The sequence below is a fragment of the Pristis pectinata genome, chromosome 7 (assembly GCF_009764475.1).
Source record: "Pristis pectinata isolate sPriPec2 chromosome 7, sPriPec2.1.pri, whole genome shotgun sequence".
NCBI lineage: Eukaryota > Metazoa > Chordata > Chondrichthyes > Rhinopristiformes > Pristidae > Pristis > Pristis pectinata.
In genome coordinates, this window is record NC_067411.1 from 54,270,610 (window position 1) to 54,295,588 (window position 24,979).

Below are 24,979 nucleotides of genomic sequence, written 5' to 3' on the forward strand. Positions count from 1 at the left end.
TTCCGTTCCTGTTCTTGCGATTGATGTTCGGTGGGTGGCTGCATGCCTTGAATCCATAAGGTTCGGTATGATGTAACTGATATGTTGAAAATGTTTATGGAATTCAATAGGGTTGTTGTGGAGAAACTTGAAAATGCTTTGCTGATCCTTCACTGTCATTCAGACTCAGTCCTGCTGCCCCCTCCTTTACTTGTAGTACTGCTTTCACCACATGGACCTATGCTCGAAGGCAGTTACAGATATGCAATAATCATTGGTCTCATCATTAATTGAAGTAACTCTGTAAAATAAATAAAACAATGCAGGGGAAATCAAGATGGAGGTTGCATGAATTGCTGCTTATGTTTTGAGGATAAAGCAACAGCTATAGGCCTCCCAAGGGAGATAGAGGACCACATAAGTAGGCAGATTATGGAAAAATGTAAAATAAATAGGGTAGTTGTACCAGGCAACTTTAATTTCATCAATCTTGACTGGGACTCCCATTATGCTAGAGGCATAGATGGCGCAGAATTTGTTGGGTGCATCCAGGAGGGTTTCTTGAAACAGTATGTAGATCATCCAACCAGGGGAGGAGCCATACTAGACCTTGTATTGGGAAATGAGCTGAGCCAGCTGATCAGAGTTTCAGTGGGGGAGCATTTTGGGAACAGTGAACATAACTCTGTATGTTTTCAGGTAGTTATAGATAAGGATGAGTCTGGACTGGGGGAAGGTGCTAAATTGGGGAAAGGCTAATTACAATAGTATTAGGCATGATCTGGAGAGCGTAGATTGGGAGCAGCTGTTATTGGGTAAGTCCACATCTGTCATGTGGGAGTCATTTAAAGGCCAGCTGGTCAGATTTCAGGATCAACATCTTTCTGTGAGGAAGAAAGACAAGGATGGCAAGGCTCAGAAACATTGGATGATGAGGGATGTTGCAAATTTAGTCAAAAAGGAAAAGGAAGCATATGTAAGGTCTAGGAAGCTGAAATCAGATGAGCCTTTGACAAATATAAAGGAAGCAGAAAATAACTTAGACAGGGAATCAGGAGGGCTAAAAGGGGCTACGAAATGTCCCAGGCAAGTAGGATTAAAAAGAATCCCAAGGCATTAAAATCGAGGGAGAGGGTAGGACCTCACAAGGACCAAAAAGGGAATTTATGTCTGAAGCCAGAGGAAGTACATGAGGTACTAAACAAGTATCCACCAAGAAGAAGGACATAGAGAATGGTGAGATCAAAGGAGTGTGCTGATATTCTATGGCATGTTAATCAAGAAGGATGAGATGTTAGGTTTAAGTTAAGGTTTAAGAAGGGTGAGGTGTTAGAAATTAAAATGGATGTCCCCAGGGACTGATGGGATCTATCCCAGGTTATTGAGAGAGACAAGAGAGGAGATTGCTGGGGCACCATATCATCCAGCCACAGGCAGTCCCAGAGGACTGGAGAATGGCCAATGTTGTTCCTATGTTTAAAAAGGGCATGAGCTGGGGAGAGTAGATTGGGAGCAGCTGTTATGTTTAAGAAGGGTAATATGGATAATCCAGCAAATTATAGGCCTCTGAGCCTTACATCAATGGTGGGGAAATTATTGGAGAAGATTCTTATGGACAGGACCTACTCACATTTGGAAAATCATGGATTTATTGCGTAGAGTCAGCATGGCTTTGTTGGGGAAGGTCATGTCATATAAACTTGATAGAGTTTTTTGAGGAGGTGACAAAGATGATTGACGAGGATAGAGCAGTGAATATTGTAAACATGGACCTTAGTAAAGCATTTGACGGGGCTCCTCAGGTAGGTTGATACAGAAGATTAAGGCGCATGGGATCCATAATCACTTGGTAAGGTAATTGTAGGATACCATTTTAATTGGATTCAAAATTGATTTGGCCATAGAAAACAGAGGGTAGTGGTGTTATTCTGACTGGAAGAGAGTGACCAGTGCTGTTCCACAAGGATCAGTGCTGGAATCCTTATTGTTTGAATGATATGCACAAAAATGTAGGTGGGCTGATGCGCAAGTTTGCAGATGACACAAATTTTGGCAGAGTTATGTAGCACAGAAACAGACCTTTCAGCCCTACTTGTCCAAGGTGCCTTGCTGAGATATTTCCATTTGCCTCCATTTGGCCTATATACCTCAAACCTTTCCAATTCATGAGCCCATCCAAATGTCTTTTGACATACTTGTAATTGTACCCGCCTTTACCACTGCCTGTGGCAGCTTGTTCCAGATATGTTCCACTCTCTGTGTGACAAACCTGCCCCTCAGGCCCCCTTTAAATCTTTCCCATCTCACCTTAAACCTGTGCCTTCTACTTTTAGACTCCCCTGCCCTGGGAAAAGGAATGTGACCATCCACCTCAAGTTTTTTTTAAACCTCTGTGAGGTCACTTCTCAGCCTCCATTGCTGCAGGAAAAACAGTCACAGTCTATCCAGTCTCTACTTATAATTCAAACCCTCCAGCCCAGCAACATTCTTGTGTATCTTTTCTGCACCCTCTCTAGCTTAATCACATCCTTCTTATAGTGTGGTGACCAGGACTGCCCACAATACTCCAGGTGTAGTCTCACCAACATCTTGTACAGCTGTAACATGGCATCCCAACTCATGTACTCAATGAAGGCACACGTTACATGCACCCTCTTCACCACCTTGTCTACCTGTACACCACTTTCAGGGAACAATGTACTTGTATCTCAGCATTCTGCATGGCCCTGTCATTCACTATGTATGTCCTGCCCTGGTTTAACTGCCAAAAATGCATCATTTCACACCGCTTAAGTTAAATTCCATTTGTCTTTCCTTTGCCCACTTTCTCAGTTGATGTAGATCACGTTGTAACCTAAGACAACCTTCTTTACTACCCACGGCACCACCAATTTTGGTGTCATAGTGAGGAAGGTTGTCAAAAAATACAGCAGGATATAGGTTAGTTGGAAATATGGGTGGAGAAATGGCAGATATTGTTCAATCCAGACAAGTATGAGGTATTGCACTTTGGGAGGTCAAATGTAAGAGGAAAATATACAGTAAATGACTAAACCCTTAGGAACATTGATGTACAGAGGGATCTTGGGATGAAAGTCCATATCCAGAAAAGTGACAATGCAAGTAGTGGTAATAAGGTGGTAAATAAGGTGTATGGCATACTTCCCTTCATCAGTCAGGGCATTAAGTATAAAAGTTGGCAAGTCATGTTGCAGCCATATAAAACTTTTGTTAGGCTAACTTTGGACTATTGTGTGCAGTTCTGGTTGGCACATTACAGGAAGAATGTGTAGGCTTTGGAGAGGGTGCAGAAGAGTGTGTTGGGACCAGTGTGTTGCCTGGAATAGAGAGTATTAGCTATAAGGAGAGTTTGGATGAACTTGGATTGTTTTCTCTGGAGCACTGGAGACTGAGGGGTGACCTGATAGAAGTAAATAAGATTATGAGAGGCGTGGATAGGGTAGATACTCTGAGCACTTTTCCCAAGGTGGAAATGTCAAATACTAGAGAGCATAACTTTAAGGTGAGGGGGAAATTATAAAGGAGATTGATAAGGCATGTTGGTATTGGTATTGGTTTATTATCGTCATTTGTACTGATACAGTGAAAAACTTGTCTTGCATACCGATTGTACAGGTCAATTCATTACACAGTGCAGTTACATTGAGTTAGTACAGAGTGCATTGAGGTAGTACAGGTAAAACAATAACAGTACAGAGTAAAGTGTCACAGCTACAGAGAAAATGCAGTGCAGGTAGACAATAAGGTGCAAGGTCACAACAAGGTAGATTGTGAGGTCAGGGTCCATCTCATCATATAAGGGAACCGTTCAATAGTCTTATCACAGTGGAATAGAAGCTGCCCTTATTGGGTGATGAACTGAGAGCTTGGATAAATACATGGGACTATGATATTGTGCAGAGACTTGGCTGTCACCAGGGCAGGAATGGATATTGAATATTCCTGGATTTCAGTGTTTTAAAAGGGATAGGGAGGGGGGGAGAAGAGGAGGAGGGGTGGCGTTACTGGTCGGGGACACTATTACAGCTGCAGAAAGGGTGGATAATGTAGAAGGATCCTCTCTAGAGTCAGTATGGGTGGAAGTTAGGAACAAGAAAGGAGCTGTTACTCCACTGGGAGTATTCTATAGGTCCCCAGGTAGCAGCAGGGATACTGAGGTGCTGATTGAGAGGCAGATTTTGGAAAGGTTCAAGAATAACAAGGTTGTTATCATGGGAGACTTCAACTTCCTAAATATTGATTGGCACCTGCTGAGTACCAAAGATTTAGACGGGGCAGAGTTTATTAAGTGTGTACAGGACTGATTCCTGTCACAGTATGTTGATAGGCCGACTAGAGGGAATGCCATATTAGATCTAGTATTAGGTAATGAACCGGGTCAGGTGACAGATCTCTCGGTGGGTGAGCATTTGGGGGACAGTGACCACCGCTCCCTAACCTTTAGCATTGTCATGGAAAAGGATGGGAGCAGAGAGGATGGGAAGGTATTTAATTGGGGAAGGGCAAATTATGAGGCTATAAGGCTAGAACTTGCGAGAGTAAATTGGGATGACATTTTTGTTCAGGGATCTCTTGCAGAATGTTAGGGATAAATTTGTCCCGGTGAAGCAGAGAAGGAATGGCAGGGTGAAGGAACCATGGATGACAAGAGAGGTGGAACAACTAGTTAGGAAGAAGAAGGCAGCATATATAAAGTGTAGGCAGCAAGGATCAGATAGGGCTCATGAGGAATATAGGGTAGCAAGGAAGGAACTTAAGAAGGGGCTGAGGAGAGCAAGAAGGGGACATGAAAAGGCCTTGGTGAGTAGGGTTAAGGAAAATCCCAAGGCTTTTTTCACTTATGTGAAGAGCAGAAGGATGACGAGAGTAAAGGTAGGACTGATTAGAGACAAAGGTGGGAAGATGTGCCTGGAATCTGTGAAAGTGAGGTTCTCAATGAATACTTCTCTTCAGTATTCACCAAGGAGAGGGGCCTTGATGATGCTGAGGACAGTGTTGGTAAGGTTAATGTTCTGGAGCATGTAGATATCAAGAGAGAGGATGTGTTGGAGCTGTTAGAAAATACTAAGACAAATAAGTCCCTGGGACCTGATGGAATATTCCCCAGGCTGCTCCGCGAGGCGAGGGAGGAGATTGCTGAATCGTTGGCTTGGAGCTTTGAGTCCTCGTTGTCCATGGGAATGGTACTGGAGGATTGGAGGGTTGTAAATGTTGTCCCCTTATTCAAAAAAGGTAGTAGGGATATTCCAGGGAATTACAGACCAGTGAGCCTTATGTCTGTGGTGGACAAGCTGTTGGAAAGGATTCTTAGAGATAGGATCTATGAGCATTTAGAGAATCATGGACTGATTAGGGACAGCCAGCATGGCTTTGTGAAGGGAAGATCATATCTCATAAGCCTGATAGGATTCTTTGAGGTGACCAGGTGGACTGATGTGGTCTACATGGATTTTAGTAAGGCATTTGACAAGGTTCCACATGGTAGGCTTCTTCAGAAGGTCAGAGTGCATGGGATCCAGGGAGGCTTGGCGGTGTGGATTCAGAATTGACTTGCCTGTAGAAAGCAGAAGGTTGTGGTGGGGGGAGTGCATTCAGATTGGAGGGTTGTGACTAGCGGTGTCTCACAAGGATTGGTTCTGAGACCTCTACTTTTCATTATATTTATTAATGACTTGGATGAGGGGGTAGAAGGGTGGGTTAGCAAGTTTGCAGATGACACAAAGGTTGGTGGTGTTGTGAATAGTGTAGAGGATTGTCGAAGATTGCAGAGGGACATTGATAGGATGCAGAGCCTCAATCCAGAGAAGTGTGTGGTGGGACACTTTGGAAGGACAAACTCCAAGGTGGAGTACAGAGTTAATGGCAGGATTCTGGGTAGTGTGGAGGAGCAGAGGGATCGGGGGGGTTCATATCCACAAATATCTGAAAGTTGCCTCACAGGTGGATAATGTAGTTAAGAAAACTTATGGGATGTTAGCATTCATAAGTCGTGGGATCGAGTTTAAGAGCCGCGAGGTAATGATGCAGCTCTACAAAACTCTGGTTAGACCACACTTGAAGTACTGTGTCCAGTTCTGGTCGCCTCATTATAGGAAGGATGTAGAAGTGTTGGAAAGGGTGTAGAGGATATTTACCAGGATGCTGCCTGGTTTGGAGAGTATGGATTATGAGGAAAGACTAAGGAAAATGAGAGGAGACATGATAGAGGTATACAAAATATTAAGGGGAATCGATAGAGTAGACAGCCAGCGCCTCTTTCCCAGGGCACCAATGCTCAATACAAGAGGGCATGGCTTTAAAATAAGGGGTGGGAAGTTCAAGGGAGATATCAGAGGGAGGTTTTTCACCCAGAGAGTGGTAGGTGCATGGAATGCACTGCCTGGGGTAGTGGTGGAGGCAAGTATGTTGGTCAAGTTCAATAGATTGTTAGATAAGCGTATAGAGGAATTTAAAATAGGGGGATATGTGGGAGGAAGGGGTTAGATAGTCCTTGGGGTGATTTAAAGGTCAGCACAACATGGTGGGCCGAAGGGCCTGTATTGTGCTGTATTGTTCTATGGTTCTATGGTTCATAAAAAATGGTTCAACATGGGCAAGGACAATTAACCTCTGTATGTACTGGCTTTAGATATGAAAGGCTACTCCCAGTGCTCTGTCAACTGGCCTAATGAGAAATGCATACATCTTGCAAAAGAATGAAAACAAACCTTAAAACTAATTGTAAAATTAATGCTTGGCCTTTTGGGAGTGAAATTGAAAAGTAGTTTTCTTTCATGCAGTCTGGAACTCTCTTTATGAGTACCCTATGGCTGCTGGGCCAATTGAACTTTTCTTGACTGAAGTAGAATTTTATTAGTTTATAATATCAAAGGATATGGAGCTGACATACAGATCAATTGTCACATGTTATACACATCTTAAGGACGGAAGAGGCTCAATTGCATAATGGCCTACTCTTGTCCTCCAGGAAGACCCTCAAACAGTTCAAATGGCCAGTGGAGGCTGTTTCCTCTGCTGATCCATGCTGATATGTCACCTGTGGAAGACCTTGGTCTGAGAAATGCTCAGCTGATTTCTTGCAGATCCCTTTTTCCAGCATGACAGTCTGGCTCTACCTCCAGCAGGAGAGAGGCCATCGGAAGACAAAGTGCAGTTGATGGTGCATCTGAAGAGGAGTAGGGGAGCAGGATCAATGCTGATCAAGGCAAGAATTTTACACTTAGATTTTAGTCTGAGCACATTGCAATTTAGCACCCAAAGTCCAAAAACTATTACTTTCTCTGAAATTGTTACACACTTATTACATATGTTTCCTTTTGAATTTCTTTTGAAATCATTATCTCTGAAATTTTTGCTTTAATTGTTGAGGTCATACTAGAAATTATTATCGGATCTATCAGTTTTGTTTTGGGAAAGGAACATTAAAAATCCTGAAACTCAATACAAAAAAGAGTATGACTCTTTAAATCACCTTTGAGCAATGGAATTAGTCACTGGATTTGAGTAATGTTTGAGTCTTAGTTTGCTTCCTTACTTACAGAATGTGGGCATTGATGAAAGGCCAATAAGTTAATGCACATCTATAACTGTCCTTGAAAGAGCTGCTGATTTATCTTCTTCAACTTCTGCAATCCACCTGAAGGTACTCTTCACGTGCACTTGGGTCAGGAGTTCCAAAATTTAGCCCCATCGATGAAGAAACAAAGGCAATATATTTCTAAGTCAGAATAGTATGTGACTTGGAGGGGAGCCAGGAGATGATGGTATTTCCATACAGCTGTTGCTCTTATCTTTCTAAGTGATAGTCATTGTGATTTTGAGACGTGCTGTCAAAGAAAATCTGGCATATTGTAGATGTTATACACTCAAGCTACAATGCATCAGTGGTGGAGGAATTGGGTACTTAAGAAGGTGGACAAGAAGCTGCTCAAGAGGGCTGCTTTATCCTGGATGGTGGCAAGTTTCTTTGCTCATTGAGGTTACATTCATCCAAGCAAGTGGAGAGTATTCCATCATACTCCTGACTTGTGTATTGTAAATAGTGGAAAGGCTTAGGGAAATTGGGAATTACTTGCTGAAAGGTTTTGTCAATCTGGGGTGAGCACCCTGGGGGTAAGCTTTAACTGGACTAGCCAGGATGTGCACCCCAGATTGACAAAGTCAATAAAACTATATGTCACCTGAGAAACAACAAGACTTTGGAAGCAGAGATCTTCTCTAATAAAGTTCTAAAATTTGGTGGAGACCAAATTTAGTCACAAATTTATAGTCCCAACTTGCGCATCTGGCATGAGGACAATGTGCTAGGGGACCGCAGTGATGCTGCATTTATGAGGAGCTTTAAGTAAAGAAACAAATCCAGTTTTGGTCACTGCAGAGGGTCTTCCTGCTGTCTGCTGCAGGGAAAGTCACGACCAGGATCCTCTCCACTGTCCCCTTGCAAGCAGTTGCCAAGGAGCTGCTTCCAAATCACAGTGTGGATCCCATACATCGAAAGGCACAATCTTCAATTGTACGACAATTCCAAGAGAAATGCAGGGAGCATCATGCTTGCTATATAATGGTGTGTGTGTTATGATCTTAACCAATGAGTTCACAACAGACACAATCTCAGTGCAAAAAACACACTACTGGAAGAAGTCAGTGGGTTGAGTAGCATCTGTGAATGGAAAGGAATTGTTGACTTTTTAGATCAAGACCCTGCATCAGGACTGACAGCTGTCAGCATCCGCGGTCTCTTGTGTCTAAAATATCAGTGCAAGCTGTCGTCAAGGCTGTGACTTCATCCCAACACTTTTCAAAATAATTTGCCCCTGCAGCTGAGCTAATCTACAGGACAATTGGGAAACAATACAAAATAGGAGGCACAAGAGACTGCAGATGCTGGAATCTGAAGCAATAAACAATCTGCTGGAAGAACTCAGTGGGTCAAAGCAGCATCTGTGGGAGGAAAGGAATGTCAACAATTCCCTTCCTCCCACAGATGTTGCTTGACCCGTTGAGTTCTTCCAGCAGATTGTTTGTTGAACCATACTACATATGTTGCTTCCACTCTGGAATCAAGGTCACTCCAACCTCAATCATTGAGCTGCAGCATGAAGGTGATACTTCGGTAGTGCACGTTCAAATCATCATCTAATAAGAAAATGGGCCTTGTACTAAATACCCACTAAATAAAGATCTACCAACCTGTCCCTGCTGTATAATGCTACCCCATGCCCCTAGCCCTACCACCTCATCTGACAACAGTCCAGGAATGAAGACCCTGGAACTTGAAACTTCCCACAACTCGGGAGCCACTTCTTGGTGAAGGCAGCTTTGCTGATGTAATTCCTCACTGTGTCTTGTGTGCCAGCATGAGCTTTGGCTGAGGACAAGACTGTTTGGTGATCAAGATTTCGAGCCTAGCACAATGCTCATGGTGTACTGGGCAGCAGTAATTTCCATCTTGTGTATTTCCAAGACATAGCTTACACAGACACCTAAAAAAACTCTGCAATGATACTATGGATACTGTCTCCATAAAATCCTCCAAATCTACTGGCAGGGTAAATAGAGTCCTCTCGCAAGCACAAACCCAAGCATCAAGGATTTAGTTTAGTTACAGTCAGCCAGCTCTGATGGTTGGCTGTATCATTGGGATGCCTGACATCCAATTCCCAAAGTAGGCACTCTATTCTCAGTCTTGTCACAGCAAAACATTACCAGCTTTCTTGAAAAGGAGCAACATCTTCACTGACTCATGGAAGATGGAGGAGGAGCATTTGGAAAAGGACTGTTGGCTAGGATCTTTGAGTCCTTGTTGTCCACGGGAATGGTACCGGAGGATTGGAGGGTGGCAAATGTTGTCCCCATATTCAAAAAAGGAAGTAGGGATAGTCCAGGGAATTATAGACCAGTGAGCCTTATATCTGGGCTGGGCAAGTTGTTGGAAAGGATTCTTAGAGATTGGATCTATGGGAATTTAAAGAGTCATGGTCTGATCAGGGACAGCCAGCATGGCTTTGTGAAGGGAAGATCATGTCTCACAAGCGTGATAGGGTTCTTTGAGGAGGTGACCATGAAGATTGATGAGGGTAGTGCAGTAGATGTAGTCTACATGGATTTTAGTAAGGCATTTGACAAGGTTCCACATGGTAGGCTTCTTCAGAAGGTCAGAGGGCATGGGATCCAGGGATGCTTGGCCATGTGGATTCAGAATTGGCTTGCCTGTAGAAAGCAGAGGGTTGTGGTGGAGGGAGTGCATTCAGATTGGAGGGCTGTGACTAGCGGTGTCCCACAAGAATTGGTTCTGGGACCTCTACATTTTGTGATTTTTATTAATGACTTGGATAAGGGGTAGAAGGGTGGGTTGGCAAATTTGCAGATGACACAAAGGTTGGTGGTGTTGTGGATAGTGTGGAGGACTGTTGAAGCTTGCAGAGGGACATTGATAGGATGCAGAGCTAGGCTGACAAGTCACAGATGGAGTTCAATCTGGAGAAGTGTGAGGTGGTACACCTTAGAGGGACAAACTCCAAGGCGGAGCACAGAGTTAATGGCAGGATTCTGGGTAGTGTGGAGGAGCAGAAGGATCCGGGGGTTCATATCCACAGATCCCTGAAAGTTGCCTCACAGGTGGATAATGTAGTTAAGAAAGCTTATGGGATGTTAGCATTCATAAGTCATGGGATCAAGTTTAAGAGCCGTGAAGTAATGATGCAGCTTTACAAAACTCTGGTTAGACCACACTTAGAGTACTGTGTCCAGTTCTAGTCGCCTCACTATAGGAAGGATGTGGAAGCATTGGAAAGGGTGCAGAGGAGATTTACCAGGATGCTGCCTGGTTTAGAGAGTATGCATTATGAGGAGAGACTAAGGGAACTAGGGCTTTACTCTTTGGAGAGAAAGAGGATGAGAGGAGACATGATAGAGGTATACAAAATATTAAGAGGAATAGATAGAGTGGACAGCCAGCACCTCTTTCCCAGGGCACCAATGCTCAACACAAGATGGCATGGCTTTAATGTAAGGGGTGGGAAGTTCAAGGAAGATATCAGAGGGAGTTTTTTACCCAGAGAATGGTTGGGGCATGGAATGCGCTTCCTGGGGCGGTGGTGGAGACAGGTACATTGGTCAAATTCAAGAGATTGCTAGATAAGCATATGGAGGAATTTGAAATAGAGGGATATGTGGGAGGAAGGGGTTAGATAGTCTTAGGCGAGGTTTAAAGGTCGGCACAACATTGTGGGCTGAAGGGCCTGCATTGTGCTGTACTTTCTATGATTCTATGATGAGATCTTTGTTAGGAACACAAAGAAACGTAGGTATGTAGTGGAATGAGTGCACTGCCTTCCAAATAACCCATAAACCTTGAACAGTTCCTGCAACCACCCCACCCATGGAGAGGTCTGCAGATTCAACATCAGCTACCTCCAAACCATCAGAACTGGAGTGGAAGCACGTCATCCAAGAGATTGCTTCAGAAGAGAAGAAAGTATTGGGAGATACAATAATGATAATGCCATTGAAATTCAAAGAGAGGTGGTTGGACACTATTATGTGAAGTGAATGTTACCTGGGAATTCCCCAAACCTGTCTGTTGTCCCAATCTTATTTTGTTGGGATACAGACTGTGTCATTATCCAAGGAGTAACAAATGTAATTGGGCATCATGCAATTATCAATAAACATCCCCAGTCTTAAATCATGAAGCCATTAAAGATGGTTACCTTAGGGTGCACCTTTACTCTACTGTTATTGTTTTTACCTGTACTACATCAATGCACTCTGTACTAACTCAATATAACTGCACTGTGTAATGAATTGACCTGTACGATCAGTATGCAAGACAAGTTTTTCACTGTACCTCGGTACAAGTGACAATAATAAACCAATACCAATATCAATACCTTTCTCTGGTTATTCACACTATCCAGTGACATAGAGGGGTGGAGGTGGGGGAAAGGGGGCATGTTTTTCTTGACCAGGGTTGCTGCTGAGTATCACTACTGCATTCTCTCCACACCTGTCCTTACACAGGTGGAATTTTGCTGACTCTCCAGATCCCGGTGGAGTCCAGAGAGCTGTAAGTAGACCTGAATAGCGTGGAACATTGATCCTTGATTGGCTTTGACAGAAGGCAAAATTGCAGGCAGAGTTTTGGCTTCTCTCACAGCTGTTGTGGACTTGTTAAATATCTGATAATTCCTAGATGTTTAAAATGGCAATAATTGTTAAAAATAAAAGATTTCTAAAGTATTTCTTTAAAAAATAAAGTTAATTAAAAATATGCATTCATGAATTATTAAAAACATTAAACTGAAATAATCTGTAAAAATCACTCCCCTTCCCTGTTCTGAAGTCCGAGAATCCCCATTCAAATAAATGGGTGTCCTATCCTACAATTGCTCTGGCCTGGAATAGGATCTGAGAATGCTGGGGAAATCAGCATTGGACCATGTTGCTGGATTCCACATGGAAATGAGCAATGGAGCATAGTGACAGAGGCAGAGGACCCACCTTAGTTCAGGACTCATTTAAGTGCAAGTGCCACAGCCAGCAAGACTTGGCCATGGAATCATCTCTGAAGCAACTTAACAAGGATAGTGCAACAGCGTCTTCCAAACCTTGGATCACTATTACCTTTGTAGACAGCAGGTGCGTGGGGGCATCAATATCTATTAGTTCCTCTCCAAGTCACACACCATCCTACCTTAAAAAAATTATCATTGTTTCATTGTTACTGGGTTAAAATTCTGCAACACCACAAGGACAGCTGTAGTTTAAGAAGCCAGTTTACCAACACCTTACTAAGGGCAATTAGGAATGGGTATAAAATGCAGGCCTTGCCAGCATTGTACACATCAATAAATAATTAATAAAATAAGGGTGATCACCTACTTTGATTTTCATGATAGAGTGAGAAATGTCCCAGGCCCTGAAGTTATAGATTGCAGTGGGAATGCATTCCCACTGTCTTATTAAGAGAATATGCTGGAAATACTTGGGAGGCTGGGCAGGATCTGTGGGGAGAGCAACGGAATTAATGTTTTTGTGTCAACGACCTTTGCTAAACATTGAGGTTTTAAGCAAAGCTGAGGCAGTGAAAGATGGGAGAGTAAAAAAGATGCATTTCCACAGCACCTTTCACCATCTCTGCAATGCCCCACACTGCTTTACAGTCAATAAAGTACTTTTCAAGTCCGGCCACTGCTGTAAACTGGTACTTCTAAAAGTGAAGGACTCCCTCCAAGGGTCAGATTGTTGTGCTCCAAACACTGGTGGAATTTTAACCCAAACATTGTATCCAGAGAGGGCATAAATGGGAATAGTAGAATCACAGTTAAACTCAATGTCTGTAAAGATGGCTCATTGAAAAGCTAGGTTCTGTTCCCTGAGTTTACGTTGAACTCTATTGGAAAACAAAAATATGAGGAAATAGCAGCAGGAGGAGGCCCCTTGGCCCCTTAAGTTCTGCTTCCCCATTCAATGTGATTGTGGCTGATCTATGCAGGCCTCAACTCCTCTTCTGTGTCAGTTCCCCATAACACTCAATTCCTCAATTTTTCAAATATTTATCTATTTGCATTTTACATACATGTGATGATCTGATTTTCACCACCCTCAGTGGTAAAGAATTCCAGAAATTCATTACCTTCTGAGAGAAAGCATTTCTACGCACCTCAGTTTTAAATAATTAACCCCTTATTTGGTAGCTATGTCCCCCTTGTTTGTGACTCTGCCCCTAGTCAAAACAACCCAGATTCAACCTGTCAAGCTCGCTTAGAATCTTATAAGTGACTGAAGACGTAGCCTAGCAAGAGGAGGGAGTGTCAGTGGGAGAGCATTTTGGCAATAGTGGCAATAACTCTGTAACTTTTAAGGTTGCTTTGGAGAAGGACCTAGATAGTCTGGAAATTAAGATCCTGTACTGGGGGAAAGCTGATTTCAATATGATCTGACAAGAACTGGCAAGAGTGGACTGGGAGCAGTTACCCGCAAGTAAGTCTACGTGCAACCAGTGGGAGTCATTCAAAAGTGAAATAGTGAGATATCAGGGCCATTGTGTTTCTGCAATGGTGAAAGTTAAGATAACAAGCCCAAGGAACACTGGATATTAAGGGCTGGATAAAGGTAAAAAAGATAGCTTATGGTAGGCAAAAATGCTGAGGGATAATATTTAGAGTGGCAGGGATTAATCAAAGATTGCTGACATGGCTTTGTTAGGGGGAGATCGTGCTGAACTACTTTATTTAAATTTTTTGAAGTGACTAAATATGTTGAGGGGGTAGTCCGGTAATCAGAATGGACACCAATAAGGCCTTTGATAAAGTCCCACCAGGGGGACTGGTCCAAAAGATATGCCCTTGGGTCAAGGGTAATTTGACAAATTGTATCCAAAATTGACTTGGCAGTGGGAACCAGAGGGTGATGGTCAAAGCTATTTTTGGGATTGGAAGCCTGTGACCCACGGTGTATTGCATGGATTGATACTATTGCTTATATATATTAACAATCTCAATGTGAATGTAGGAGATACAAGGGTTAAGTTTGCAGCTGACACAAAAATTGATGATTTTGTTGATGGTGAGGAGGGTGCAGAATGATACTCATGAGTTGATAAAATGGGCAGAGTAATGGCAGATGGAATTTAATGCGGAAAAATGAGTGCTGATGCATTTTGGAGGACTAGTAAGTCTAAGATATATACAACACATAATAGGACCCTAAGGAACAAGGGAATGTTGGTGTACTTGTCCAAGGATCCCTGAAGGCAGAGGCACAGGCCGATAAGGTGGTTGAGAAGTTTTGCAGGATACTTCCCTTCATTAGCTCAGGCATCGAATATAAGAGCAAGGAGATTATGGTGCAACTATATTAAACATTAGTTAGGCCGTGATTGGATTACTATGTGCAATTCTGGTCATCACACTATCAGAAAGATGTGCTCGTAGAGAAGATTCACCAGGGTGTTGCTTGGTATTAGAAGTTTATGAGTAGACATTGGAGAGGCAGGATTTATTTTTCTTGCAACAGAGAAGTTTGAGGGGGACGTAACTGAGGCATATAAAAATATGAGGGGCATAGATAGTGAGAAACTTTTCCACTTAACACAGTGGTCAATAACCAGAGGGATAGGTGTAAGGTTTAGAGCAGATTTGAGTAAGAATTTTTTTTACCTAGAGGTGGTTGAACTCTGGAACATGGTGCCTAATGGGATGTTGGAGGCAGGTATTCTCACTGTTAGTAAGTATTTAGATGAATAGAAGGCTATAGGCTGGGTGCTGAAAAATATGATCAGTACAGATAATGTGCTTGATGGCTGGCATGGACATGGTGGGCCAAAGGGCCTGTATCAGTGCTGTAAGACAATGACTCTACATCAGTGAGGTGTAAAACTAGTGACGGGTAACTGGAAACTTGGGGTTACCTTTCCCAAGGCTGTGAATCTTTGTTTGACCTTCCTAGCATATAGCAGACTGGATTGTAAGCAGCATATATACTATATTGCATTAAGGAGTATACTGCATGGAGGAACTCACTTACTGCACTATACAGTATACTATGTAATATACTGTATTTGGGTTTTACCTGAAAGGAGTGTTCTATAATCTAGGCATTGGAAAGGAAGGAGGTAAAAGAATCAGAATCAGAGTCATGTTTATTATCACTGACATATGTTGTGAAATTTGTTGTTTTGCGGCAGCAGTACAGTGCAAGACATAAAGACATAATAATTACTATAAGTTACAAAAACAAATAGTGCAAAAAAGGAATAATGAAGTAGTGTTCATGGGTTCACAGACCGTTCAGAAATCTGATGGTGGAGGGGAAGGAGCTGTTCCTGAAACGTTGATTGTGGGTCTTCAGGCTCCTGTACCTCCTCCTGATGGTAATAACCTGAAGAGGGCATGTCCCGGGTGGTGGTGGTACTTAATGATGGATGCTGCCTTCTTGAGGCACCGCCTCTTGAAGATGTCTTCAATGGTGGGGAGGGTTGTGCCCATATGAAGTTGGCTATAACCCTCTGCAGCCTCTTTCGATCCTGCACATTGGAGCTTCCATGCAACCAGTCAGAGTGCTCTTCACTGAACATCTGTAGAAATCTGCAAGTCTTTGGTGACATCAGGACTGTCATCATTTGGTGATATCAGGAGTGTTTTGTTCTTGCACAGGGGGAAGAGTTGGAGTTAGGGTTGATTGGAGAGTGGACCTTTGCCCATGGTGCCTCAACCATGCCCAGTTTTGATCTCTTCTGAATCAATCCCATTTAACCTGGAGGTGGTGCCACATGGGATGTTTGCAGTCTGAAAACAGAGCCTTTTCTGTGAAGGTGGTCACTCCTACCCACGCTGTCATGCTACCCATGTACCCCTGCGATCACACTCTCCCAACCATATACCACTGTGGCAGAACATCTACTGGGTTAGTCCTCTTGGAGGGATGGTGGTGGAGGATTCTTTATATATGACTCTGCAAGGCTGTTGTTTGACTTGACACTTGGTCAGTTCTCCCAAATTAGGCACAGATCACCAGATGTTTGTCAGGACAACATTGCACAGTTGGGTAGACTTGAATTTTCCCTTGTCATATCTATGTTGATGCAGGTTGATCAGCATGGTTATATTCCCATTTTCAGGACAATGATTTTTAGCTTTCACATATTTGCAGCTGTTTGCAGTTGCTTGTCGTCTTTTTGTTTGGTTTAAGTTAGAGATCTGGCCTGCTTGGACCATTCTTCATGTACAGTGAACAGTACTGTACCCCACACCTGGTGCAGGACATACTGGTTGATCCAGATTTTGTAAATGTTAGAGTGACCTGATAGCTGGAATGAAATTATTTCTGCCAGCTGGGAAGGAGGATTTAGGGGGTGTAGGTCTTTACTGAAGGGACTTATTCTAAAATCCAGAGACAGGTCTTTCAAGTGTGGTTAGGAAATACTTATGCACACAATGTGGTTGAAATTTGGACTTCTCATCTGTGGACAGTAATTTATCCAGGTCAATTGGTAACTTTAAATCTAAGATGGATAATGTAGTACAGTGATGCAGTGGTTACTGATGCTGCCTCACAATTTCAGGAACCTGGGTTCGATTCTATCTTCAGCTACACTTTTTATATGTTTTCCCTGTTATCACTTGGGCTTCGTCCAACTCCTCTGGTTTCCTCCCACATTCCAAAGACGTGCTGCTATGCTAATTGTCCACTGTAAATTACCCTTTAATGTAGGTTAAAATCAAAAAGAATCCAAGTTGAATTGATGGGAATATGAGGGAAAATAAATTCCAGGGCAGTAGGGAAAAATGAGGAGGGGAAATGGGATGATGGGACTGCTCCTTTGGAAGCTGGCACAGACCTAGAGGGCCGAATAACCTCCTTCTGTGTTGTAATAAGTAAGTGAGGATATATTTTTGTTGACTGATAGTAAAGTGGAGTTTGGAGCAAGATGAGCATTTAGAATTATGATCTGTACATTGGCATACAGAATTATCCTGTATTAAATAGTAGTACCATATCTGTGACTATGGGCATTTGTTGCAGGAATAGTGAATGCATTTCCATTTTTGACCCTTTCCTGTGAATCACACCACCTTCTGTGCCTTTGAAGATTTCCATTTGCAGTTCTATAGTGGGATTCAGCAGGTAACCCGAAAGAGACTCACGTACAGGTTCTGCTTAAAGTGACACCCAAGATGATGAAAGGTGCTAGTGTTCTAGTTGAACCTGTTTTTCAATGTAGCTCCACTTTGTTAATAAATGTACATTTATTCCAGCTTTTTAAAACATTTGGACTGAACAGCCAGTCTCTGAAAGTTGGCCCCTCTGGCTGAATCCCACATGTTTGTGTTGGCAAGGCTGCAGTGTCTGGTTGGCTGACACTGATTCTGGGATATTAAAGCTGATGGAATACAGAGCTCTTGATCCATTTCAGATCAACTTTATGTCAAGGTAAAAGTCTCAGTTTCAGACACCTGTAATTCCTCAAACATTTCACAATCACTGCAAGTGATTGAGCTCTGGGGAAAATGTCACAGTCAAGTTGTACATGAACATTTCTGGGAATTAATTATTTTGCTAATTATATTTACAATTTTATTCAGAAAAATGAAATATAAATTCATGAGTTAATAATAATTTTCAGAAAGGAACTGGATGTTTGAAAAGGAATGTTTTCCTTTCCAACTACATTAACTAACTACATTAATCAACTACATTAATCTTGCAATTTATGGTACGATTTTTAATGGAACTCTAATTGCATTATCTTTATCATTCCAGTTCTGAGTATTAAGTTGATCTCTTGGGTCTGTTTATGTTTCTCATTTTGATCCTGGATTAAACAGTATTCCAGAATGTTTAGCAAGATTTTGCTTCATTCTATAACTCAATAACAAGTTCCATAAAAGATGGAAGATTTAACATATTATCATCTGAAATGCACCAGCAAACTTCCAGGTGATGGAGTGTAATGTGGGAAAATGCAAGGTTCTTCACTTTGGCACGAAAATAGAAAGGTAGAATGTCTTTAGAATAGTGAGAATCTTGAAATGTTGGCAGTAAATATCCATATTTCACAAGCAATTGGGAAGGTAAGTGCTATTTTGACCTTCATTGCAGAGTATAGAAGAAAGCTTGTTGGAACTGCATAGTACTTGTTGGAACTGTATAGTAGTATAGTAGTATAAACTACTATTGTTTGAGGATTAATTGAGGGAAATTGACCCATGCTCACTGGAATTTAGAAGAGGTGATCTCAGTGAGACACAGGAGATTTTGAGAGCGAACGATAGGGTGAATGCTAAGGGCCTGTTCTCTCATGCTGCAGAATTTAGAACAAAAGAGGTAGAGTATTAGGATAAGGCTAGATAGAACCCAAATGAAATTTCTTCAGATGCAGCCTGTATATCTTTGAAAATCTCTTGATGTTGATGCTCAGTCATTGCATCCATTCAAGATTCAAACTGACAGATATTTTGACATAAAGGGATTCAAAGGATATGGGGATGGGGCAAGAAAGTGGAGATCAACCATTTCAGTTGAATGGTGGAGCAGGCTCGAGTGGAACAAACACTTATGTCTTGATTTCTAATGTTTAACTCAGAAGATCTTGACCATCAGTAACATTTTTACCAATATCAATATTTTTAAGATTTTCATGGACTTTTCATTGAAATGAAGTTCAGAATTGCAGCAATATTCCCAGTCGTTGCATTACAGCTTGTCCAACTGGCTGATTTTACAAAAGCAGATTGGTTCAATGATTCCCTGCTCCCAGAAGGGAGCCAGCCTTGCTGTAGTGTTGCAGTATGGGGCAGTGAAATATTTCTTCCAATGAACATTGGAATGAACTGAAACAATGATTTAATTACCAGGAATTTCCTCAAAGTCTCTCCTGCTCTGTTGCTGATAACTTGACAGGAATCCCATTTACATCAGCAAAAAAAGAGCAGTTTCATGATGCCAGAATGAGAGAAATTTGGAGTCTCTCCATAAGCTGGAGGTTTCTTTGGTAATGCCTCACAAACATATGATTTCCACCAACTAAAAACATGAAGATATCAGATGAATGGGAACACTGTAACCTGCAAGTCAGAATATATCCATACTTGGATATATCATCATTCTTTAACAGCTGCTGGGTCAAAGTCCTAGGTTAGTAATTTTGTGGATGACACCAAATTTGGTGGAATAGTGGACAGTGAAAATGATTATCTAATATTACAGCAGGATCAGGATCAACTGGGAAAGTGGGCCAAGGAATGGCAGATGGAATTTAACTTGGACAAGTGCAAAGTGTTGCATTTTTTTAAGTTAAACCAAGCAGGATTTACAAAGTAAATGGCAGGGCCCTGGAGAGTGCTGTAGAACAGTAAGACCAAGGGGTACAAGTGCATAGTTCCCTGAAAATGGCAACGCAGTTAGACAAGGTGGTGAAGGAGGCATTTGGCATGCTTGTCTTCATTGGTCAGTGCATTCAGTTCAGGAGTTGGGAAGTCATGTTACAACTGTACAAGACTTTGGTGAGACCACTCTTGGGGTATTGTGTGCAGTTCTGGTCCCCTAGCTTAGGAAGAATGTCATTAAGTTGGAAAGGGTGCAGAAAAAATTCATAAGGATGTTGCTGGGACTGGAGGACGTGAGTTATGAGGAGAGTCTGGGTAAACTGGGGCTTTTTTCTCTGGTGCATAGGAGACTGAGAGGTAGATAAAATCATGAGATGTGTAGATAAGGTGAAATAGTCATAGTTTTTTTCCAGGGTAGGGGAGTCTAAAACAAGAGGGCAAAGGTTTAAGGTGAGAGGGGAAATACAGGAGATCTGAGGGACAACTTTTTCACACAGAGGGTAGTGGGTATATGGAATGAGCTGCCAGAGGAGTTGGTAGAAGCAGGCGAAATTACAACTTTTAAAAAGCATTTGGACAGGTATGTGGATAGGAAGGGAATAGGGGGATATGGGCCACATGTATGAATATAGGATTAGAATTAGCATCTCGGTCAGCATGGACTTGTTGGGCCGAAGGGACTGTCTCTGTGTTCTATTCCTCTATGACTCCATGATGCTAATGTAGAAAGTATAGAAAGTGAACTCATTTGTGTCAGTGAAGAGTGGACATAATCATAATAATATATGAATTGGAATTACTAAGTGATGCTGAAAATTATATCACAGGGAAAGTTTCAAAACACGTGAAGTAAGTCATACTAATTCTTTCTCAAACAGATGGCATAAAATAAATTGAGCAATAAAAATTAAAGATTTAAATCCTGATGACCAAATCAATGATTAAACAGAAAATAATAATAAGAGAAGTATCTTAAGGTGGCAATTTTGTACCCTGGATGCTACAAGGAATAGTTGAAGCCAGGTCATTGCCTGAATGCTTTACACTAATGTTGCTGATTAATTGAAGACTGCATGGAGATAGCAGGAGTGGGCTGAGAGCAATCAGTGAAGTGGTGGGGATGGGGTTGATGTGGTGAAGGACTGTAGAGTGGGATCTTGAGGGACATAACATAGAACAGTACAGCACAGGAACAGGCCCTTCGGCCCACAGTTGTACCAAACTAATTGGGCTAATGATGCCTAATTAAACTAATCCCTTCTGCCAGCATGTGGTCCATATCCCTCCATTCTCTGCAAATTCATGTGCCTGTCTCAGAGCCTCTTAAATGCTTCTTTCTTATCTGCCTCCACCACCACCCCTGGCAATGCATTCCAGGCACCCACCCATTCTCTGTGTAACAAACTTGCCCCACCCATCTTATTTCCATCCTCTCACCTTATATACATGCCCTCCAGTATTAGATATTCTGACCCTGGGAGAAAGATATCGGCTGTCTACTCTATCTGTACCCCTCATAATTTTATAGCCTTCTATCAGGTCTCCTCTCAGCCTCCACCACTCCAGAGAAAACAATCCTAGTTTGTCCAACGTCTCCTTCTAATGTATACCCTCTAATCCAGGCAGCATCCTGGTAAACCTCTTCTCCATCCTCTCCATAGCCTCCACATACTTACTATAATGGGGTGACCAAAATTGAATGCAATACTCCAGATTGGTATTGGTTTATTATTGTCACTTGTACCGAGGTACAGTGAAAAGCTTGTCTTACAAACCGATTGTACAGGTCAATTCATTACACAGTGCAGTTACATTGAGTTAGTACAAAGTGCATTGATGTAGTACAGGTAAAAACAGTAACAGTACAGAGTAAAGTGTCACAGCTACAGAGAAAGTGCAGTGCAATAAGGTGCAAGGTCACAACAAGGTAGATTGTGAAGTCATAGTCCATCTCATTGTATAAGGGAACCGTTCAATAGTCTTATCACAGTGAGGTAGAAGCTGTCCTTAAGTCCCTCAGGCACCTGTATCTTCTACCCAATGGAAGAGGAGAGAAGAGAGAAGGTGGGTGGGGTCTTTGATTATGCTGGCTGCTACACCAAGACAACGAGAGGTAAAGACAGAGTCCAAGGAGGGGAGGCTGGTGTCCGTGATGCACTGGGCTGTGTCCACAACTCTCTGCAGCTTCTTGCGGTCCTGGGCAGAGCAGTTGCTGTACCAAGCCATGATACATCCAGATAGGATGCTTTCTATGGTGCATCGGTAAAAGTTGGTGAGAGTCAAAGGGGACAAACCAAATTCCTTTAGCCTCCTGAGGAAGTAGAGGCTCTGGTGAGCTTTCTTGGCTGTGGCATCTACGTGATTTGACCAGGACAGGCTGTTGGTGATGTTCACACCCAGGAACTTGAAGCTCTCAACCCTCTTGACCTCAGCACCATTGATGTAGACAGGTGCATGTACACCGCCCCCTTTCCTGAAGTCAATGACCAGCTCTTTTGTTTTGTTGACATTGAGGGAAAGGTTGTTGTCATGACACCATTCCACTAAACTCTCTATCTCTTTCCTGTACTCCGACTCATCACCGTTGGAGATACGGCCTATAACGGTGGTATCATCTGCGAACTTGTAGATGGAGTTAGAGCAGAATCTGGCCACACAGTCATGAGTGTATAGGGAGTAGAGTAGAGGGCTGAGGACGCACCAGTGTTGAGAATAATCGTGCCGGAGGTATTGCTGCCTATCCTCACTGATTGCGGTCTGTTTGTTAGAAAGTCAAGGATCCAGTTACAGAGGGAGGTGTTGAGTCCTAGGTCTCGGAGTTTGGTGACAAGCTTACTTGGAATTATTGTATTGAAGGCAAAGCTGTAGCCAATATGGCCTAACCAGAGTTTTGTAAAGCTATAACATAACTTGCTGACTCCTGAACTCAATTCCTTGACTAATAAAGGCAAGCATGCCATACATTTTCACTACCACCCTGTCAACCTGTGCTGCCACTTTCAGGGAGCTATGGAATTGAACACCAAGATCTCTCTGCATATCAATGCTGTTAAGGGTCCTGCCATTAACTGTATACCTTTACATTTGATCTCCCAGAGTGCAACACCTCACACTTGGCCAGATTTAAACTCCATCTGCCACTTCTCCATCCATAGCTGCAACTGATCTATATACTGCTCTATCCTTGGGCAACTTTCAACACTATCCACAACACTACCAATCTTTGTACTGTTTGCAAACTTACTAACCCACCCATCTACGTTTTCATTCAGGTCATTTATATATATATCACAATATAAATGATGTGGGTTCACTGGGGCATTTGGGGGAGGCTTAAGGGAGAGGGAATGTTCATGGTTCAGCCACCGTGATTGTTGATGGGCAGAATATTGAAACAGGTACAGGAACAACATTTAAAAGTCACCTGGACAGCTAAATGGAATGGAAACATTTTGAGGGCTATGGGCCAAACGTGGGCAAATGGGACTAGCTTAGGCAGGAATCTTGGTCAGCATGGACCAGTTGGGCTGAAGGGCCTGATTCCATGCTGTATGACTATGACTCCAAAAGATTCACCAGGATGTTGCTTGGAATAGAGAGCTTTAGTCACAAGGAGAGATTGGATAGGCTGCATTTGTTTTCACAGGAACCTAAAATGCTGAGGGGTGACCTTATAGAGGTTTATAAGATTATGACGGGCATAGATAGGGAAAATAGTCAGAGTCTTTTTCCCAGGGTAGGGGAGTGTGAAACAAGAAGACATAAGATTAAGATGAGAGTGGAGAAATATAAAGGAAATGTGAGGAGAAAGTTTTTCACATGAAGGATAGTGGCTATATGGAATAAGCTGCCAGAGGAATGGTAGAGGCAGATGTGATTACAATGTTTAAAAGGCATTTGGATAGGTACTTGGATATAAAAGGAGTAGAGAGATATGGGCTTAATGCAAGCAAATCAGATTAGCGTAGATGAGCACCACGGTCAGCCTGGACAAGTTGGGCCAAAAGGGCCCATTTCGGTGCTGTACAACTCTATGATCCTATGACTTTCACAAGTGCAACATATCCTGAGAAGCACCAGAAGAATTTCTGGAGTGATTCAAAATGACCTGGAAATGATTGTTATTGTGTTTTTCCCCTTGATAAGTCCATTTCTATTCATGTTGCTCTGAAATAAGTAGTATTACTTGATCTAATTTTTTGGAGAAATGTTTTCAACCTCACAAAATGAGTAGAAATTTTGAGATGAGGGTGAATTTGTATTTGAAAAATAAAAATTATGATGAGTGCCTCCCTCACCCACCCTGCACTAATATTTGGTGTTAAAAATGTGTTTTAGATATGAGTGTAACCTGGTTTTGACCTTCTCACCAGGCTGGCATGATCCGAACAGATCAAGGAGAATATTTTATCGAACCACTTGAAAAGGGAAAACAAGCAGAGGAAGAGGAGAAAGGTCGAGTTCATGTGGTCTACCGTAGGTCAGCTGTCCAGCAATCGCATCCTGAAATCCTTGATGACTTTCATCCAACAGGTTTGTGTCTGGCCTAAAGCTTGGGGTAGCATTTCTTCAATCTGCTGGTTCATCTGAAAACAATAAGTTGGCGGACGATGAAATGCAGAAAACAGCTTTCTTCAATTACTTTACCAAGGGGAGTCAGTGGTTTGAGGTAGTTAAAAGTAACTGCTAAACAATTTATTTTTTGTAGAATGATCTGACACTCATAAGTGTTAATAACAGGATTTTCCAATACATTTTCTGACTCAATTTCCCAATAAATACACAGCTAAACAAATACTTCCTTTTATTCCTGCCATGTAAATTTTAACCCTGAAGGCTGACAGGAGGATCTGTAACCAAAGTAACCTGAACAAAGTTGAACAGCTCAGTGAGCATTGGGCATGTAATCATAGGCTGTGTGTCCATGTCATGAGGACATGTGGGTTGGATAGATGGGGCTGGGACTGGCATTAATGGGATACATTTTTTTTCCCCAGTGGAATGAGTGCTCACAGGATTGTCATTTAAGAGATGGATGTCCTCAGGAAGGATGTCATTAGTTCATGGACTGGACTTTCCCAGATGTACACTTTTTAGATAGATGTTTATATGCTGACCATGTAGAGGTTTGAAGTTTGCAGAAGAGATGC

At 42.3% G+C, this 24,979-nt stretch overlaps 1 protein-coding gene across 1 annotated transcript in view; it reads left to right on the forward strand.

The window, feature by feature from the left end:
- LOC127572394 (A disintegrin and metalloproteinase with thrombospondin motifs 3-like) overlaps nucleotides 1-24,979 on the forward strand; it is a 299,522-nt gene that overhangs the window by 21,254 nt on the left and 253,289 nt on the right. The window contains 1 exon segment of the mRNA XM_052019585.1: nucleotides 24,203-24,362. Coding sequence (XP_051875545.1) covers nucleotides 24,203-24,362 — 160 coding nt within the window.